The 21,664-nt window shown below is 37.7% G+C and overlaps 1 protein-coding gene across 6 annotated transcripts in view; it reads right to left on the bottom strand.

Annotated features, from left to right (window-relative positions):
• Window positions 1–20,943, bottom strand: part of NMD3 (NMD3 ribosome export adaptor) — a 38,011-nt gene extending 17,068 nt beyond the window's left edge. For 2 of the 6 annotated variants that reach the window (XR_015161113.1, XM_086393213.1), the window contains exons 1-8: window positions 19,233–19,319; window positions 18,614–18,669; window positions 17,409–17,543; window positions 15,318–15,414; window positions 9,840–9,920; window positions 8,479–8,607; window positions 7,975–8,065; window positions 542–620 (exon numbers count right to left, since the gene is read on the bottom strand). Coding sequence is in view for 4 of the 6 variants with exons in the window: in XM_086393213.1 (XP_086249339.1) it covers window positions 542–620; window positions 7,975–8,065; window positions 8,479–8,607; window positions 9,840–9,920; window positions 15,318–15,414; window positions 17,409–17,543; window positions 18,614–18,657 (656 nt within the window). In the remaining 2 variants the exon portion in view is untranslated. Of the gene's footprint in view, window positions 1–541; window positions 621–7,974; window positions 8,066–8,478; window positions 8,608–9,839; window positions 9,921–15,317; window positions 15,415–17,408; window positions 17,544–18,613; window positions 18,670–19,095; window positions 19,320–20,150; window positions 20,264–20,821 lie in introns of those variants that run through there. The other 4 variants (XR_015161112.1, XM_086393235.1, XM_086393203.1 and 1 more) reach the window with 4 other exon arrangements.
• Between the last annotated feature and the right edge of the window lie 721 nt (window positions 20,944–21,664).

Below are 21,664 nucleotides of genomic sequence, written 5' to 3'. Positions count from 1 at the left end.
CACTTCATTTATAAACTTTCACCAGTCTGATTGCACTCTATCTGTTTTCCAGTTTATCTACTCAAAACCTCCAAAACATGCTCATGGCTTAGACCAAGCAAGTCTATATCTATCATCCATTAAAGTCCACACTAATGTCCACTCCCAGTCACTGTTCACACTAATCTCACCCTTCAGCACAAACACTACTTTCGAAAATTCCCCATTTTAGGAGCTTAAGTCCTTCCAACTCCATAAATTTTCTCCCCAAAGTCCTTTAACCCTGTTCTTGTTTTTTCTTATTTAAATACATTGAATCAGTGGTTCAGGACTACAGTGCTTACTATCACAGACTGAGTCTAGCTCCCCAAAGATTCTTAATGCTCTTTGGCTAATACTTCTGTTAAAAGTAGCTTATCCAACAAATGCTTACTAATTGTGTAAGTAATCCTACTATAGTTTTACATAGTTTAAGGTAAGCTGCCTAAGCCTGAAGAATGGATGTGACCTACGTTCATTCCCTGTTGCCTGGATTTAATCACATGTAGGTTTCAGAACATACCTAGTAGGGACGGTACACTGAAGAAACTCTACCATCTTCTGAGCATGTTGTTTTGAGGAATAATAGAAATCCAGACCATCTTTTAAAGAAAAAAGCCATATTAAAGTAATACTGTAAAGATTTTCTTCTACTAATATGACTATATCACAAATTAAATGCATATTAAATAATTAAATTATAATTTTCTTGCCACAGCACACTAGGAATGCCATATCACTTAAGATTTCTCTGACAAAAGGACAGATAAATCAGACAAAAGCAAACAAAACAAAACAAGATTCATAACTTAAACTTCAGACAAAATTCAAGGTCAAAGGGAACAGAAAAATATTAAACAGAACAAAAAAGGGTATTCTATGTAATAAACAGAACAATCCACCATGAAAACAACAGAAATGCATGTAATAGCATAGTGTTGAGATACAGAAATCATAAACTACTAAAAAGAAAAAACTGACAAATGTTAACACATGCAATCATTGAGGGAGACTAGTATAAGACTAACAAAACCAAAATGATCAAAAAACAAAATGTGCTGTGCCAAACTGCAGTCGTGTCCAACTCTTTGCAACCCCATGGACTATGGCCCACCAGGCTCCTCTGTCCATGGAGACTCTCCAGGCAAGAATACTGGAGTGGGTTATCATGCCCTCCTCCAAGGGATCATCCCAACCCAGAGATCGAACCCAGGTCTCCCACACTGCAGGCGGAATCTTCGCCATCTGACCCACCATGGAAGCCCAAACTGACCCGAAATAGGAAGGATACAAAGAGCTTGAAGAACCAACTATCAAGGTTGATTTAACTGAGATTATAGAACATGGTCCAAGAAAGAATACCTATTATTTTCAAAAAATTGATAGAATATTCATAAAATATTCACATACAAAGATTTTAAAACTTTCATGATTCAGAAGACATTATTGTAAGTAGGCACCACATATCCTAATTTCAAAACACATTACAAAGTTACAGTCATCAAAACAGTGTGGTAGAGACAAAAAGGCAAGTCTACAGAATCAATCCACACATATATAGTCAACTGATCGTGAACAAGTGTGCCAAGAATACACAGTGGAAAAATGATAATACTGTCAACAAATGACATTGAGAAAACTCTATATCCACATGCAAAAGATTGAACTGAACTCTTATATCATTAACAAAAATCAACTCAAAACAGATTAAAAAGACTCAAACTAGGACCTGAAACTGTAGAACTTCTAGAAGAAAATATGGAAAAAGCTTCATGACATCAGTCTTAGAAATGATTTCATGGATGACACAAAAAGAAAAATAAACTGAGGCTACATCACACTAAAAAAGCTCACACACAGCAAAAGAAACAATCACCACATTAAAAGGGCAACCTACAGAATGGGAAAAAATATTTGCAAACCATGTATCTGAAAAGCGGTTAATCTCCAGAATCTATCAGGAATTCCTATGACTCATCAGCAAAAAAAAAAAAAAAACCTGAAAAGCCAATAAGAAATGGGAAAGGAATAAGACATTCCTCCAAAGAAGATGTACAAATGGCACAGATATATGAAAAAAGCTCAATGATGCTAATCATCAAGGAAATGCAAATCAAAACCACAATGCGTTTACACTCCACTGCCTTCAGGATGGCTATTATCAAAGAAAAAAAAAGACACATGCTAGTGAGAACATGGAGATACTGGAACCCTTGTACACTACTACTAAGGCAAATATTAAACAGTACAGTCACTATGGAAGACAGTGCAGACGTTCTTCATAAACTTAAAATCAGAACTATCAAATGATACAGTAATCCTTCTTCTAGGTATTTATCCACAAGAAGTGAAATCAAGACCTCCTATGTTTATTGAGGTATTATTCACTATAGCTAAGAAAATGGACATTTAGCTTGTTTCCACAACAGATGAATGGATAAACTGTGATATATACCTCCAAAGGAATATTATTCTGCCTTAAAAAGGAACGAAATTCTACAACGTGCAACAACATGGATGAACGTTGAGAACATTGTGCTAAGTGAAATAAGCCAGTCACAGAAAAATACTGCATGATTCTATTTATATGAGGTATGTAAAATAGTCAAAAGCATAGAGTAAGAGTGGGACTATGGTTGCCAGAGAGAAAGGAGAAATGAGGAGTGATTAGTTAATGGGCATAAAATTTCAATCAAACGAGATGATTCAGCTAGAGATCTGCTATATAACATTATACCTACTCAACTATAAGGTATTATGCACTACCATACACTTAAAATTTTAAGAGGGTAATCTTCATGTTGTGTTCTTATCATAATTAAGAAAGAAAGAAAGAACCCATTAAGAAAATGAAAATATAGACCAGGAGAAAATATTAACAAATCTTACGTGAAAAAGGGCTTAAATCTAGTGTACATTTTAATAAATCTTACAACTTAAGACAAACAACACAATCAAAACTGGCAAAAATTTAAACTGCTTGTTTTACCAAAAAGATACAGAAATGATAGTAAGGTCATGAAAAGACAATTAAGATCATCAGTCATTAGCGAAAAGCAAATTTAAACCACAATGATACACCACTTCATCCCCTGCTGCTACTGCTAAGTCGCTTCAGTTGTGTCCGACTCTGTGTGACCCCACAGACGGCAGCCCACCAGGCTCCCCTGTCCCTGGGATTCTCCAGGCAAGAACACTGGAGTGGGTTGCCATTTCCTTCTCCAATGCATGAAAGTGAAAAGTGAAAGTGAAGTCACTCAGTCGTGTCCAACTCTAAACAACCCCATGGACTGCAGCCTACCAGGCTCCTCCATCCATGGGATTTTCCAGGCAAGGGTACTGGAGTGGGGTGCCATCGCCTTCTACAATAGCTATTTATACAAAGAAACAATAGCAAGTGATGTCAAGATGTAGAAACTGGAACCCTCAAAGGCTACTGACAGGAATATAAAACGATACAGCCACTTTGAAAATGGCAGCTTCTTATAACGATAAATACAAATTTACCATATGACTCAGCAATTCTACACCTAGGTAGGCACTCAAGAAAATAAAATAGCTTAATGCTTGCTGAGAAAAAAATGGAAAAATATAGCTTTAAGTACCAGCTACAGAGCCAATATGATACTCAGAAGAAAATTTATTAACTTTAAATCTATATATTAGAAACTTAAAATAAGCTAAGCTTTCAATTAATTTAAATAAAAAATACTAAAGAAAGTAGAAGGGAAAAAAATTGTATAGCTATGTATGGCAATGCATGTTAAGCAGACATAGGGTGATCAGTCAACAATATACACATATATCCAATCAGTATGTTGCATACATGAAACTAATGTTTTATGTGAATTTTACAATTCTATTTCAATAAAAAAATTTTAAGTGGAAGGAGTTAGTAATAAAAACAAAAATTAAGAAAAAAGTAAGACTTTGTGTTTTTGATAAAACTAAAGCTAACTCTTTAGAAAAAACTACTATAATAGACAAAACTCTGGCAAATCTGATAGGAGTGGGGAGAGAGAGGAAGTGAAAGAAGATGAGAAAAGACAAACATTGGCAACAATGAAGAAGATATAATGATGAGTTATGGATGAGATTTAAGACCATGATACACACACACACACACATACACACACCCAATGTTCAATTCTATGCCAAGTATGTGAAAACCCAAATGACATGTATTTCCTTGTAAAATGCTATTAAAATTGATTCAAGAAGCAGTATAATACCTGAAAAAAATTAACATCCTAACATAAGGATTTGAAAAGGTTTTGCTTCCTCCCTCTCCTCATACCAAACTGAATGGCTTAATGGGCTGGTACTTATTAAACTTAAAGATGTTGATTAACACCATGCAGAAAGAGAAAAAACTGACTGCTTCTATATCACTAACATAACAAATAGCAATATTAGAGAGAACAGTTTAAATATAATTATGTATGCATATGAACCAAATACAAATCTCAATAAATATTCTATTTAGGGATGAAACACAGACAGACAATAATGCCTGTTACATTACCACTCAATGCTGTTCTCCACTCCTAGACACGAGGGAAAAAAGAAAGGGGAGAGAAAGAGGGAATAATACCATAAAGGAAGAAATAAAACTATCATTGTATACAAATAATAATTTACCTAGTAAACCAGGAGTATTATGTAATAACACAAGAATATAACGTAAACCATTAGTGCTATATTAAGAAATTTCAGAAAGATCAACCTATAAAATCAAGAGCTTCCCGAAAATAATAGCAATAATGACAGAAAATGTAGTAAAAACCGCCATCCCCAATAACTAAAAGTATAGAATACTCTGGGAAAAAAAAAAAAAGTGAGAATCATTCAAAATCTTGATGAGGAAAACTATGCCAAAGAAATACAGAAAAGAAATGAAAAAACATGATTATGCACCAGGTCACCTAGGGTCACACAGCAAAAACATGGTGGGAAAGAGATTCAAATTCACAAAATCTGGCTCCACAATTAATGCTCTTACTATCAACCAAGTTTTACCAAAGAATTAACAAGAGGGTACATATTATGAAGTATAATTTACATACTGTAATAAAAGCAATGAGACAAAATAAACTAGAACTGCGGGATGTGTATTAAGGAATTTAGTATATATAAGTAAGGAGATATTTTAAATCAGTGAGTAAAGAAGAGACTACTTGGTAGGTAAGTATTGAGACAATGCAAGTTAACTTTTTGGGAAAAAGTCATACCAGGTAAGATTAAAGATCCAAAAAGTAAAGCAAAAATCTACTTTTTAAAAATAATCTTGAGAGTATAAAGATAGAAAGATTAAAGAAAGATAGAAAGATTCTATCCTATGTAAGACAGAAAGTCATAAGCCATAGCTATATGACTAAAATGGGATTCCTTAGTAGCTATATGACTAAAATCGGCTTCCGTAAGAATCCGCCTGCAATGCAGGAGACCTCGGTTGGATTCCTGGATTGGGAAGATCCACTGGAGAAGGGACAGGCTACCCACTCCAGTATTCTTGGGCTTCTCTTGTGGCTCTCAGCTGGTAAAGAATCTACCTGCAATGAGGGAGACTTGGGTTCGATCCTTGGGTTGGGAAGATCCCCTGGAGAAGGGAATGGCTACCCACTCCAGTATTCTGGCCTAGAGAATTCCACGGACTGTAAAATCCATGGGGTTAAAAAGAGTCAGACACGACTGAGTGACTTTCACATGTCTTCATATGACTAAAATATGAACAGCTTAGATAAGAGAAGACATGAAACAGTAAGTATCTGCTCTCTCAGCTCACACTCAAGGGCATGCTCTGCATGCTTCTCTCTGTATATAAATACACACATCATGAGATTGATATCCTCTATAACAGACAGGGAAAAATTAGATATATAAAGAATAATTCATATTAGATAAACAGCCAATACATATGAAAATGTTAACCCTCGGTAATCAAGGAAATGAAAATAAAAACAAGATGCCATTATTTTCTTCATTAGAACAGCAATTAGAAAGCCCAATACAATCTTATGCAGTACTGGCAAGTGTTTGGTAAAACAGAAATTCTCACAAGCGATGGGACTATTTTGGAAAACAATCTAGTTGCACACGTAAAAATTTAACATTTGCAAACTCTTGTCCAGTAATTTCAATTCTTGAACTCAGTCCCAAAGAAAAATTACTAGCTATGCACAAACATAAAGATGTTTGCTACAGTACTGCTTCTAGTAGCAAAAAACTGGAACATCTTGTAAGCCAATTAATAGGAAACAACTAAATAATTAAAAACACAATGATTAACAAATATACAACCACAGAGTTAAAAATAATGAAACAGGATTATATGCAATGATGTGGAAGGGTTTCTAAATATAGTAAGATGGCAAGTCATAGAATGTTACAGAACCATCTCAAATATGAGGAGAAACCAATGTTATCACAATTGATATACAGAATAAACACTGTAATATCCTGTTTTAAGGGGCTATATCTGGGAATAACAAGTGGATAAATGGAACAGAGGTCCTTTATTCATAAAAGCTTGTTTTCTTTATAATTTTTAGAATTTTTAATTTAAAATTTTATGAATTTTTATAATTATGATGATTTTAAAAACACAGTTACAAGCAAATTAACAAAACATTAATTTACATCAAACCAAGAACCAGTAGGAAAAAAAACAGATTTAATTCTGGATGAAAAAAAGGATTGTTACACTTCCAGCATTTTTGGTTTTGAAAGTGACTGCAAAAATATGTCTCAGAATGTATCCACGTCTTTCGCTACAAAAAATTAAGTGAGGATATTTCTGCCATGGTGATGAACAATAATCCGAGTTTTCTGTTTCCTTTGCTAGAATATTAGGATCCCAATTTCCAAGTTACTCAGAACAAAAGTGCATTTTTGCCTGATGGCTAGCCACAAATAGCAGACACCATGTTAAACAGGTAGCAAAGTACTTTACCTGCTATTGCTACATTCCACAGATTTTGACTATTAACCTTATGTCTGGTAATGCACTCAAATCAGATACAAAGTTTAAAAGAGTTTCTCCAGGTGACAAAACTGGTATTTTTCACCCCATTTAAGAGACCCCAAACCATACTTTTAAGTACTTTCTTCAAGACATATGAGATAAATGAATAACACATCAGTAAGTAAAAGAGGAACTTACACTTTTAAAATAAGTAGCACAAGAATCTGGTCATTCCTTCAAGAAAAGCTATCTCTAAACCCGTACTGTAACAACTAGGAAAACTATGTACATGTCCTACAACTAAAAACATTCACTTTTAGCAAGAGACTGAAGTATTTGCTAAATACTTACATTTTCTATTATTAAAGAAATATTCATCCATCAACTAGTCTGTGTAAGTATGCTACACTAATAAATAATAAGTGCTAAGACAGAACACACTCTGAGGAGCCATTATGAAACTATGCAAGTATTTTAAAATTCCACCTTCAAGAAATCTAATTATATCATTTGTATATCACTGTTTATTATTATTGAGTTTACCCTTCTGATTCAATGTATGCATCACAAATGCCACTAGGCATATGAAAAACAAAAATATTACAACACATGTCAAAAATAATTTCTTTTCAAGAAGAAACTGAATTCTGCATAAAACAAGTTTTTGATAAATTTCTACCACTTTACATTCTGTTATTGCAGTTACTGGCTTACTCATTTGGTAGCCATTTAGTGTAAATATAAACTAAAATAGAAAAAAAATTAAAATTTTTTATCTAAAAAATTAATCATATTTCAAATATTCAACAGCTACTTATGACTAGTGGCTATCATATTAGTTGGATAATGCAGAAAAAGAATTCAGATTTTTTTTCTTCTTAACAGAAAGTTCTTTTGGACAGTCCTATTCTAGATATTATCAGTAATGATAAAAGACTCCTTAAGATAGGTAAAACCTGAAATCATTTCAAATGCTTTAAATTTTAACTCACCATGAATTTCTTTGATACGAAGTGTATTCTGGTGCATCCCATACTTCAAAATCAACTGTTCCAGATAGTAGAAAGTTTTTTTGTGCAAAGTCTAAACATAAATGAGTTATTAGATTAACAGATGAAATGCAAAAAAAAAAAAAAAGGCACCTACAGATAGCACACTAATTTTTTTTAATTTTTATTGGCGCAGTTATTTCACAATGTTGTGTTAATTTCCACTGTACAGCAAAGTGAATCCGCTATATGCATACATGTATCCCTTTTTTTTTTCCAGATTTCCTTTATATGTAGGATAGCACAATAATTTTTAAAACAATCTAAAGATTATCTAAAATGTGGCAGTGATCTTTTTCTAAAGGTGAATGTCCCAAAGACCTGGAATATCCTTGGTGCCTGAACTAAACTTGGAAAGAAGGGAAAGGAGAAGGCTTTACCCACTATTTATAATGGACAAAGGCAAAATACAGATGGAGGACTCACATATCATCTTTCTCTCATTACCTTTTGCCTGACTTGAACCACAGCCTTCCAGAAATCCTTAGCTTCCACTCTATGGCAATCTCCACACATCTGGGGTTGAACAACATAATCCACCACAAACACTTGCTGAAGGATGGCACCATTCATCACCTGACAAAGAAAACAATCCACTTCTTCATTCTTTCCTTTCTCAAAAGAAGATCCTTTAATATTTAACTTAAAATCTTTTTCTATGAATGCTTTGAGGACATTAGTAATAAATAAGTTACATTTAAAGTCGTTAAGTTATACTATTTCCAGAAACATATATAGGTTTAATTCATAGGATTTATTAGATTAACATTTCAAATATATCTTTGGGTTGAAGTGGTTGTAAGATATTCTTTGAAGATTTTTTTTAGCTATATACACATATATATATATAAAAAAATTGTTTAAAGCTATATATACATATATATGTACCTCCCTGGTGGCTCAGATGGTAGAGCGTCTGCCTACAGTGCGGGAGACCTGGGTTCGATCCCTGGGTCAGGAAGATCCTCTGGAGAAGGAAATGGCAACACACTCCAGTACTCTTGCCGGGAAAATCCCATGGACAGAGGAGTGTAGTAGGCTATAGTCTATGGGGTCGCAAAGAGTCGGAGATGACTGAGCGACTTCATTTCACTTCACTTTGCAAGTAATCATACCTGCAAACACATTTTTCAGCTTCCCCGGTGGCTCAGACGGTAAAGCATCTGCCTGCAATGCGGGAGACCCGGGTTCAATCCCTGGGTCGGGAACATCCCTTGGAGAAGGAAATGGCAATCCACTCCAGCACTCTTGCCTGGAAAATCCCATGGACAGAGGAGCCTGATAGGCTACAGTCCATGGGGTTGCAAAGAGTCGGACATGACCAAGCAACTTCACTCTCACTATACCTATATATGCGTGTGTGTATAAAATTCATCCTTAGGAGACAAAGAAAACTCTCAAAGAAGTCATTCCTTAATTGTTCCCAAACTTAACCAATCATCAGAAATCACCTGGGAAGTTTTATAGATTCCTGGGTCTTATATCCAGGTGAATCCAGTTTGATTCAGTCACTGTGAGTCATAATCATCAGCCAAGTTTGAGAAGCACTGCCTTAGCTCATGTTTTTACTTCAATCTTATTTAAAATAAAAATGACTTTGAGAAAATTAACTTAGCCCACTAATCACGAACAAAGGCTGGTCCTACTAGTGACCTGATCATTTCTGCAGATGATCCAAAACAAAACAAAGAATTAAAATTAAGAATGTTATTTGCTTCTCTTTAAGCTCTCAAGTCATAATTTACCAATAGCCCCGTATTTTCACTACCTACACTTTAACCATGCCGAAAAAATTATGTATAGCTTACCTCTTTCTGAATAGTCAGTTTAACTTTAAGTCTCTTAGAATGAGGCTCAGTCCAAACAAAGCTTGCATCTACAAGCCGTACCTTCAATAAAACACAAACAAAAAGAAACATAAGTTCCCTTCTGAAGAGAAAAAAGATGAAAGAAAAACTCAAAATAAAAAGACTTCATAGACGCTTAAGCAATCCTGTGACTAATCTACCCAACATCACCAATTAAAAAAAAAAAAAACCATCAGAGGTATGGCAACAAAAAGAGCAAGTGAAAATCTAGTGACTATATTAAAGCAAATAATTCAAGCAAAAATTAAAAAGGAAAAAAACTCCTTTCCCCTAGAAACAGTAGTTTTTCTAATTCAAAGTACACTTTTTAGGAGAAAACAAAGAGCTGATGACTTGATCATCTACTAGAAATCTCATGAACAAAGGTTTCTACTTTTATTATTCTCTCTATAGTAAATTTGTGGCTTAAAAAATATATATGGACATTCATTCTTCAGAAGGAGTCTCACGCACTGATTACTGAATCCACAATGGTAACTCACTGCAAAATCAGCAGTCAGCAAAAGCCAAAAACAGTTCGCCCTATGTGACAAACTCAATGCAGTTCATATGGCTAAAATGAGTGTTTTAATAAAGGAGGTTCGAGAACAAAAAATAGAAATTGTTTCATTAATTTGAGCAGGAGTTTAGGTAACCTGAACTGAGGGGCTGAAAATAATAGCAGCAGAAGGATCCAAGCCAAGAGATATTTGGGAGATAAAATCTATAGGATTTAATAGCAAATAGATATGGGAAGATTTTAGAATGATAGTCAAGGATCCAGCTTGGACACCAAGGTAACACTATTTTTCTGTCACAAATAAAAAAGAGATTATTTGAGGACTGAGAGAAATATAGCAGAGGAATGTGCTGTATTTGGTTTCAGACACTTAGGTTCAAGAGGATTTATCTGAGATATCTAAGTGAAGCTGTTCAGGAGATAGTGAAATATACACATTTGCTCTGGTGCTCTATGGAGAAATCTGAGTGATAGATAACAGGTTTGGGAGACATCAGCAGGCAGATAATAATTTTATCAAGACCTGTCTGGTGAGAAGTAGATAAGCTAGTATAAATACAGCAGTCCAGAGTAAAACCCTCCTCACATGGCTGGCTCCCCTAAACTAAAGCTTAGTAGTCAGTCGACAAGTCACCAGGTACAAAGGGTGACAGAGAGCTGTTTATTCCCTCAGTCTCCATCTGCGGCAGTTCAAGGAAGCTTCATGGGCCTGTATAAGACTGCCCTTTCCTCAGCCTCCAATCTCCATCTGTAGGAGTGGAGAGAGAAACAGATCTGCTTCACCATTCCCCAGCTCAGTCTCACCACACTATCTGTCCTCAACCAGGACTAATACAACTTACTGAACCCTTTAACTTTTTTTACCATTACCTGAGCCAGCTGCTCATCTCCCACACTCCAATCTCCATGTGTAACACATATGCCTTTTTCTGTCCCATCCAACACTCCTCCCCAAATCCTGAAAACCTTTTTATTGTGGCTTCTGGAATTCAACATTCACTAACAAAAGAACATTCTAAATCCTCAATCTCTTTCCAGAACATTCCTTTCACCTTCTAGATCTTCTGATTATATATATATAGCTCTCCCTACAGCTAATGAGGCTGTGACGGCACAGAAGCGGTGGCTATGGTTTTTCCAGTGGTCATGTATGGATGTGAGAGTTGGACTATAAAGAAAGCTGAGTGCCGAAGAACTGATGCTTTTGAACTGTGGTGTTAGAGAAGACTCTTGGAGAGTCCCTTGGACTGCAAGGAGATCCAACCAGTCTATCCTAAAGGAGATGAGACCTGGGTGTTCACTGGAATGACTGATGTTGAAGCTGAAACTCCAATACTTTGGCCACCTGATGCGAAGAGCTGACTCATTGGAAAAGACTCTGATGCTGGGAGGGATTGGGGGTAGGAGGAGAAGGGGACAACAGAGAATGAGATGGCTGGATGGCATCACCAACTCAAAGGACATGGGTTTGGGTGGACTCCAGGAGTTGGTGATGGACAGGGAGGCCTGGCATGCTGCAGTTCATGGGGTCAGAGTCGGACATGACTGAGTGACTGAACTGAGAAGCTAATGAGAAGTAATGACTGATTTTTTTTTCATCTTCTCAAACTTTTACCATCAAAGGATCCCAGGACTCAGTTCTCAAATTTCTCCTTCTCTAAACTCCCTAGGAAATCTCATCCAATTTCATAGCTTTAAATACCATATACATCCCCAAATTCATTATCTTCAGTCTAGACCATGCCCTTGCTTATTCATCCAGCTCCCCACTGTTTCTGCTTCCATGTCTAATGAACAGCTAAGTACCACCTGAGATGAGTTTTGATTTCTCCCACCTGACCTCCTCCTTTTGAAGTCTTTCTTACTTCACTAACAGCAACTTTTTCCTGGTTGCTCAAGAGCCATAGAAGTCACCCTTGACTCTTTCAACTCATAAGCATACATCCAGCTTCATCAATAAAGCCTACTGACTACCTTCAACAACAGAGCCACAATCAATCCACTTCTCACTACCTCTACTACTGATTCAAATATCATTTCTCATTATTACTACAATCGCTTCCTAAAGGTCCCCATCCCCCTCATATCTATTCTAAACACATGGAATTCTCCAGGCAAGAATATCGAAATGGGTTGACATTCCCTTCTCCAGGGAATCTTCCCGACCCAGCGATCGAACCCGGGTCACCTGCATTGCAGGCAGATTCTTTACCATCTAAGCCACCAAGGGAGCCCCACTCAGAGTAAAAACCAGTCCTCAAAAGGGCCCAAAAGGCCTGACCTACTTGGACTTTCCTAGTTCACCCTAGTTGAACTTTACTAGTTCACCTAGTCTTCCCTAGTTCACCCCCAAGTACTTTCTCTTCCCAGTTCCACTCTAACCATACAGGTATGCTCCTGTCCCTGGCCTCTACACTTATTTTGCTACCCATAATGCTCTTCTCTAAGCTGTGGCCTCCTCCCTTACTGCTTTTAATGTTTATTCTAATATCACCTTCAGAGAAGACAATGGCAACACACTCCAGTACTCTTGCCTGGAAAATCCCATGGGCGGAGGAGCCTTGTAGGCTGAGTCAGACACAAATGAGCAACTTCACTTTCACGCATTGGAGAAGGAAATGGCGACCCACTCCAGTGTTCTTGCCTGGAGAATCCCAGGGATGGGGGAGCCTGGTGGGCTGCCCGTCTACAGGGTCGCACAGAGTTGAACACGACTGAAGCGACTTAGCAGCAGCAGGATCACCTTATCGATGAGGTCTCCTCTAACCACTCTATTTTGAATTGCAACTCTTCGTGAGCAGTTCTGATCCCCTTCCTCAATTTTTCCTCCACAGAATTTATACCTTTTAATATACTTATTTATTTAGTTTACTGCCCACTCCATACCTTCCCCTTCAACCAAAATAAAAGGTCTTTAAGACAGAGATTTTTCCTCTCTCATTCACTGCCATATTTCTGACACCACAAGCAGACTGGCCCAAGGGTGACACTTAATAAACATCTGTGAAATGCTAATGAATTATTAAAGAACATTTGACAAAAGCCTGAGGAATCAAAGCAAAAGACCAAGTTACACAAAAAACTGACTCCAGGGGGAAAAAAAAAAAAAGAAAAACTTGAGACAAATCAGGGAACAGAAGGAAAGTATAAAAACAACAATTAAACTTTCAGAAATATTCAACAGACTGAATCAAGAACATTAAAAATTCTAAACTTAAACTATTAGTACTGAAAAAAATTCATACAAAAATTAGAAGATAAAAGAAACTGCCAGGAACACAAGGGAAAAAAGGATTAAAGACAATACAAGGGCAAAATGGCACTTCACAAAGTTTTAAGCTGGTAGGCCAACATTTGACTAATGAGAACTCCAGGGAGAAAGAAACAAGGGAAATAAAGAGAGAAACTTCAAAGAACTACTACACGAAATTTTTTCAGAGGATAAGAGAATCTGAAGGCCTTCAAACCAAAAGAGTCCATTTCAATTAAAAACATAGCTGGTGGAAATAATTCATAAAATTTAGCATAAAGAAAACTGAAAGCGTTATGTAGAGAGGCTAACTAGACTAACTAACCCTGTTTGGTTTTTGGAGATGTTTATGTACTGACTTTAAATAATAAGTACAGGTATCTTCCTTCCAGAGTAATGAAAATTTTTTTAAAAACTGAAAACCATAGCCCTAATATTATTATAGTCTCCAAAATTATGTTTAGTGATGGTCGTATATATTTTCATAAAAGATAACTGCACAAAAGAGGTTCTCAATCAACTAAAAAGTTTGATTCTATACTAAATCTTTTAAAGCAAAAGGACTTTCATTTCCATTAAAGAATATATACAGACTGGTTCCAAATAGGAAAAGAAGTACGTCAAGGCTGCATATTGTCACCCTGCTTATTTAACTTATATGCAGAGTACATCATGAGAAACACTGGGCTAGAAGCAGCACAAGCTAGAATCAAGACTGCCGGGAGAAATATCAATAACTTCAGATATGCAGATGACACTACCCTTATGGCAGAAAGTGAAGAGGAACTAAAAAGCCTCTTGATGAAAGTGAAAGTGGAGAGTGAAAAAGCTGGCTTAAAGCTCAACATTCAGAAAACAAAGATCATGGCATCTGGTCCCATCACTTCATGGGAAATAGATGGGGAAACAGTGTCAGACTTTATTTTTTTAGGCTCCAAAATCACTACAGATGGTGACTGCAGCCATGAAATTAAAAGACGCTTACTCCTTGAAGAAAAGTTATGACCAACCTAGATAGCATATTGAAAAAAGAGACATTACTTTGCCAACAAAGGTTCGTCTAGTCAAGGCTATGGTTTTTCCGGTGGTCATGTATGGATGTAAGAGTTGGACTGTGAAGAAAGCTGAGCGCCGAAGAATTGATGCTTTTGAACTGTGGTGTTGGAAAAGACTCTTGAGAACCCCTTGGACTGCAAGGAGATCCAACCAGTCCATCCTAAAGGAGATGAGTCCTGGGTGTTCATTGGAAGGACTGATGTTGAAGCTGAAACTCCAATACTTTGGCCACCTCATAAGAAGAACTGACTCACTGGAAAAGACCCTGATGCTGGGAGGGATTGAGGGCAGGAGGAGAAAGGGGTGACAGAGAATGAGATGGCTAGATGGCATCACCGACTCGATGGACATGAGTTTGGGTGGACTCTGGGAATTGGTGATGGACAGGGAGGCCTGGCATGCTGAGATTCATGGGGTCGCAAAGAGTCGGACACGACTGAGCGACTAAACTGAAAGATGAAAACAACATGTGTAGTAGTGTGCTTACCTACAGTAGTATTTAACAGTTATTTTCTAAAATCTACTCACACAAAGATTATCTGAAAATGAGACATTAAATCACACCCACACCCACATACACCTACAAAAACTGATTTTTAGCTATTTGACCTACCTTACTCAGAGGGGCTTTGATTTTTTTCAAACACAAAGCAAGAAGATCCCTGGATTCTAATGCACACTGTACCCAAGTTCCTGGTGGCTGGAAATACCTAGGAGAAAAGGTACCATATTGAAACTCAGTATCTCTCAGCAAATAAAAAAAAAAAAATTCATTTAAATATGAAGACACAACAATGATTATTAACCAGATATACTACTACTTAAGGTTGATCTGAGGCACTTAACCCAAACATACTTTAATAGGTTCAGAAACTTTCAATTAGACCGGTAGTTTAGTTAAAAAGGTGAAATTCTGAGTATTTGAGAAAGTCAATCTGTAATAACTTATTAAAAGGTCTTATTACTTCAAGCACCAATAAGAATTACTATGATGACAAAATGCGAAGAATTTCCTGAAGCTATGTTCTGAAACATGGATAAAAACTCATCTCAAAATAGCATTAAAATGGTTTATAGTGTACAAATAAAATGCTTAAGAACTGCTTATTTCTCACATACCCAAAAAAATGTAAATTAGTACCTAATACTATATATAAATAAGAGCTCAAGACTACTCACGTACTTCAAATCCCTTTTCAGGCTTCCCTGATGGCTCAGACACTAATGAGTCTGCCTGCAATGCAGGAGACCCAGGTTTGATCCCTAGGTAGAGAAGATCCCTGGAGAAGGGAATGGCAACCCACTCCAGTATTCTTGCCTAGGAAATCCCATGGACAGAGGAACATGGTGGGCTACTGGCCATGGGTTCACAGACAGTCAGACATGACTGAATGACTAACACACGAATCTTAATTTTAATTTTCAAATTTTAAATTTTAAAATTTAAAATCTTACATAAAACCTGACTAAATTAAAATCTTTTATGTATGTACTTGAAGTCTTGTAGCCCAACCAGGCAAGGAGTTAGGGCACTGCTTAGCATATAGTAAATGCTCAACAAATGTTTGTTAAATACATAATACTTCTAAATGTATTATGTGAATGCTTTGTTCATACTCGTTAAGTAAATATTCTGATTTTCACTTTTAAAGGTTCACTGAAATACCTTACTTACAAAGGTCCCTTTGTTATAAGCCAAGTTTTTAGATTTAGAAAATGTTTCATATGTCATCTAATAAAGCCCCCTCATTCTGATGAGGAAATTAAGGCATTAGAGAGGTTAAGTGGCCAAGTTTCAGAGACCCAGTTCATGAGGAATTTAGTGTTTTTCTCACTCCACATCGCTATAAAGAATAGAGAATATTACAGATTAAGCCTCATATCAACCAAGATTACAAACTATAATCTCCCTGAAACAGAATACAAGTTTCCTGTTTTTATATTTATGTACATATTTTATGTATTTTTCTGGGGAAATGCACTTTTTAAATTCTTAAAGGGATTCATGAACCCCTCCCTCCCAAAAAAGTTACGCACCACTAGAGTCCTAATCCACTTGGGAAGTCACAGACATACAACGTTATGGGTAGCCCCAATGGGCAGTTTTGTATTACTCAATAGCAGACTAGACATAAGCTATTTATGCAACAGCTAAAGAATATAAAAAACATTAACTTAAGTTTGCCTTCAAATTTTTGATCATCCTAGACATGATATACTGAGCTTTTTCTCCATTAGCCATAGTCATTTTAGTTACACAGGAACATTAACATATGATTTTTAAAACACATTGCCAAATTACTTTTAAATATAAGGTGCTTTTTATTATATATGGCTTCGAGTGATTGAAGGGAAAAACAAAAACTTCATGGTAATTGGAACAGTTATGTCTTTAAAATCTGCTCTCACTCCTGAAAACATGAACTTTTATGTATTAATTATACATATCAAACCTTTTAATCCCTTAACAGAAAAAAAACAGATTCAATCCCTTTATACTAACTTTTACCACATTAGCAGGGAAAACTAGAAAACTACATTACAAAATTGCAAATTCTATAATCTCTAGCTTTGACACCATAAATAAAACTTAAATCTCAGTAACATGCACTTTAGTATATGTATCTTAATCTCACTATATTCTAGTGGCTCTCCTATATATGAATTTCAACTTTAAGTAGGATAAAAAAGTATCACACTATACCTTTGGCATTGTTTGCAGAAAGATATAGAGACTTGTTTCGGAATGCCTTGGCTGATGTCTACTTTGCTTCGCAGACAAGCCACACAAATGTTAGCAGGATTTGGACTAATTGGGACACCACAATCGCAGCACAAGCTTAAATAAAGCATACATTTTTTCAAGTTACATTTCATGAGTGTACTAGTTAGATTTAAAAACTATCAAACAGAGATTAGCAGATACAAACTACTATATATAAAATAAACAAGGTCCCACTGTATAGCACAGGTAACTATAACCAATATCCTATAATAAACCATAATGGAAAAGAATATGAAATATATATATATAACTGAGTCACAGTTTATATATAAAACTGAATCACACTGCTGTACAGCAGAAACTAACACAACACTGAAAAATCAACTATACTTCAATAAAAAGTAATAATAAAATTAACAAACCAACCAAAGTCTTCAAGTTAGGCCATAGTATCTCTGCACTTTTTAAAAACCTGACTTAGAGCAATCTTCAAAGATGCACTAGATTTTTAAAAACCTTAGATTATTGAGGGAAAAAAAAAATATGGCCACAATTCCAAAAAGCCTCAAGATATGACTGATATACAAAAGGTTAAAAAAAAAGGTCTAGAGAATCTAAATAACTAACAGTACTCATTAGACAGCTTTATAGTCCAAAGGCAAGAATTTTTTTAAAGTCTCAATATAGCACCAGGACTGCCAAAATGTAAAAAGGATGGAAGAGTATCAGTATAACTGATGGCAGCATCATAACCCTAGGTGTATTGGGAACAAAGTATTTAAAAATCATTGAGCTATCCAAAATAAGAGTTCTATGATCACTAATGTCCACTGTAGTAGCCACCAGGCATATGTGACTACTGAGGATTTGAAACGTGGGTAATAGAACTGAATCGTTTTATTACATTTTAATTACTTGAAATTTAAAAAGCCACATATGGCCAATGGTTGATGCCAATCTAGAAGAGTGTACAGAGACTATTTTAACACTTTTAAAACAGTATTTACCACAACAAACTTTCTGGCGAAAAACGAACTCGTTTTTTCCAGGAAACAAGGCTTTTCATTTTTCCCACTTAAGACAAAAGAATCCCCCTAAAAGAAAAGCTTTTCCCCACAGTAAATTTTAGACTCATTTTAACGTTTTAAAATTTAGTGCGGATGGGGAAAAGGGACGCGACTCACATATGTCCAGGTGTGTGCTTGACGGGGTCTGTCATATACTCCATTTTTCTGTACACCTTGATTTCAAGGACAGAGAATAGTGAAATTTAGACATTTTTCTATTCACTCCTTTATACAAATCTTCCTTCTGCCTTTTCTGTATAAGACAGCCAAGCCTCGTACAGCAGCAAATAAGAAAAACCCATTCCACCTGCAATCTCTGGAAGAAGTAATTTCCTTAGTAACAGAAAGAAGCGACTGGCGGAGGATCCCATATGCAAGACCCTCGGAGCCAGGAAACTGGGCGCTGACCTCAGGTGTCACTTGGGCGCCAACCCCGGCGAACTCAAGGAGGGGCCAGAAATGGCCGGGGCCGTCCCGGACACCACCAGCCCCAAACCCTGCTGCGGACGCGCCTAGAACCCACTGCAGAAGTCCGCGGGCGGTGTCACCGGGCCTGCGGGCCACCCACCCCGACCTGACCCCGCACCCCGCGGTAAGACCTCACGCGAGTTCCTGCTGGCGGCGCACACGCTGCGCCCAAGCGGCCCGAAGTCGGCCCACGACCCAGGGAGTCCATCCGGGTCTCTTCTCAGAGACCCTCGAGACTGCAGCGCGGAACTCGGCCGCCAGAACTTACTTAACACCACTGGGCCTGACCCAAACGTGCTCAAAATCTGCAGCAAGACCAGCTTCAGTAGCCCAGTGAGCAGCCGCCGGAGCTGACGCCGGTACAGTGCAGATCACGCGATAGAAGGGTTCGAAATCCCGCGAGTCGCGAGACGAGACTCACAGCTGCGGGTGGGGGCGGAGGAAGGGGAAGGCGCTGGGCAACGTTGGGCGGAGCGCCGGCCGAACGGGTGGGATGGATCCAAGAGAGGAGATAGGGGGCTCTCTCGTCCTATGACTCCTGAGATTTAACACAGACTTTATAACTTTTTACTATTGGGTTATCATCCTTCCTTGGCCAGAGCTCACTCGAAGCCACTCTTGAGATATCCCTATTGGGAGCTTGCTTCTTGGTTAAATGATTATATAAAAGTTATCCGTTCACGGCACCACATTACACAAAGAAATTAGAGTAACTTCCATTGAGGGCAGTGCCTTTGTCTGTTTTGCTCACCGTTATATGCCTAATGCCTGTCACATCATAACTGCTCCAATGAATATTTGTTGAATAGATGAGAAAGAAATGTAAGAAGTAATTGTGAAGAAGCCTATGTTATTTTAAGACCACTTATTATTAGAAAGTGCTCCCCAGGGGAGGGAGGAGGGAGGAGGGTTCAGGATGGGGAGCACATGTATACCTGTGATGGATTCATTTTGACATTTGGCAAAACTAATACAATTATGTAAAGTTTAAAAATAAAATAAAATTAAAAAAAAAAAAAGAAAGTGCTCCCCAATAGTGCACTTAATGACTTTATACCTTGATCCTAGAGCAGCTCAGAAAGAATATAATCACTTTTATGACAGAATTTCAAATATTTGAAGAGGGCAACCATATGTTTTTTTTTCTGTCTTCTCACCCCAAATTTCAAGGAATAAGCAAGGTTACCTTGTGATCAGAGAAGGCCTCCCATGTCTTGTGTAGGGAACTTAAGTAGTCCCCCATTCCTTCTTATTTCCACACCCCATCCTTCCAAGGTTTAAGTTTGATCTTGTTATATTCCCCTGCTTTTAATCCTCCAAAGGTCTCTGCTCTGGATTATTATCTATACGGAAAATTCAAATTTCTCTGCATAGAAAAAAGACCCTTCAGGATCTGGCCTGGACATAACCTGTCACATTCCTAAGCACACAGCCATACAAGCCAACTGCCAGGTCCTGCAGGAACTAATCTTCCTTTTCCAGCCAATCTGTGAATACAAGCCAGGTTCTGAATGTCTGGGGCTGTTCCTTTTTTCTTTCTCAGTACACTGCTTCCATACTATGTATGATTTGTCATCAAGTACCATAGTGCCAGGTTTGCTAGGCATTAGATCAACTCAAACATGGTTCCTGTCCTCATGGAGCTTATGTTTTACAGGTGAGGCTGATATTTCCAAATAGCTAGGTAATTTGCTGAGAGTTCTGTAGCAAGTAAGTGGCAGAACCAGGACCCAAACAACAGTTTGTCTGTGTCTGTGTGGCACTATACTAGGCTCCCAGCCCTTCTGAGGCTCAGATCAGCTATTCTTATTCATGGGCTTTTTTTTTTTCCCAAGAAACTATTTATTTTCCACCGACCTCATTTACATTTTCTCTTTAAGAGTATGTGAAGGAGCCGTGTAAGATCACTGTGGTTGTTGTTCCTGCCGGGTCAGTGGCCTGAGCCACAGCAGCTGTAGACCAGCCTTCAGAGGTGAGCAGAGTACCGTGGTCCTCCAGGAGCAGCTGCTGGAAGGCACTGTGGCCATCTGTGCCTGCAGACCTGTCTGCAACCTGCGGTTGAGTAGAAATAAACTCGGGACCTGGAGTGATTCATTCACTCTGAAATTCCTCCTGAGTCTCAAACTTATCAGCGCCACCTGCTCTTCCTTTTCAGTCTCTTCAGGATCCCTGATGAAGCAGAGACAGGATCTGACCTCACACAAGTGCGCACCTGAGATGGAGCCTCACAGGTGCAGAATCCCCAGGCCAGTATGGCCACATCAGACCCCAGGAGCTCCCCTCTTGCTGTGGGGGTGGCAGTGTCCACACAGCACAGGGGAAAGTCTGTGTGACCTGGAGCAACAGTAGGCGGGTTGCTGTAAGACGCCTTTGTGAGACTGGTGGTCACCCCTGGGGTCTGTAAGCACAGAAGACAGGGCAGAAGCTGCCTGCATCTGGTTAGTGATGATTACAGGAGTGGATGACACACCCCACGATGGAAGTAGCTTCCATAGCAGCAGCAAACTTCAGCACAGCTTGGCTGAATGGCCAGATTCCTGGAGCATGTGATACTGGCATCAGCTGGGTTTTCAATGTCAGCAAGGGCATGAGCTGCCAGCAGAAGCTTCTCCCAGATTCTCTTCAGATTCACAAAGTAACGCCATCACTTTTCCTTTTGTAGATGTGCTATCCCGTTGGGAAGTCACGTTGGCGCCCCCT

Source organism: Bos grunniens, chromosome 1 (genome assembly GCF_055505025.1).
Source record: "Bos grunniens cultivar Pamir isolate PY7600 chromosome 1, Bosgru_T2T1.0, whole genome shotgun sequence".
In the NCBI taxonomy this organism is placed as follows: Eukaryota; Metazoa; Chordata; class Mammalia; order Artiodactyla; family Bovidae; genus Bos; species Bos grunniens.
The sequence above is the reverse complement of the archived record's forward strand: the minus strand, read 5'-3'. Positions and strand labels throughout refer to the sequence as shown.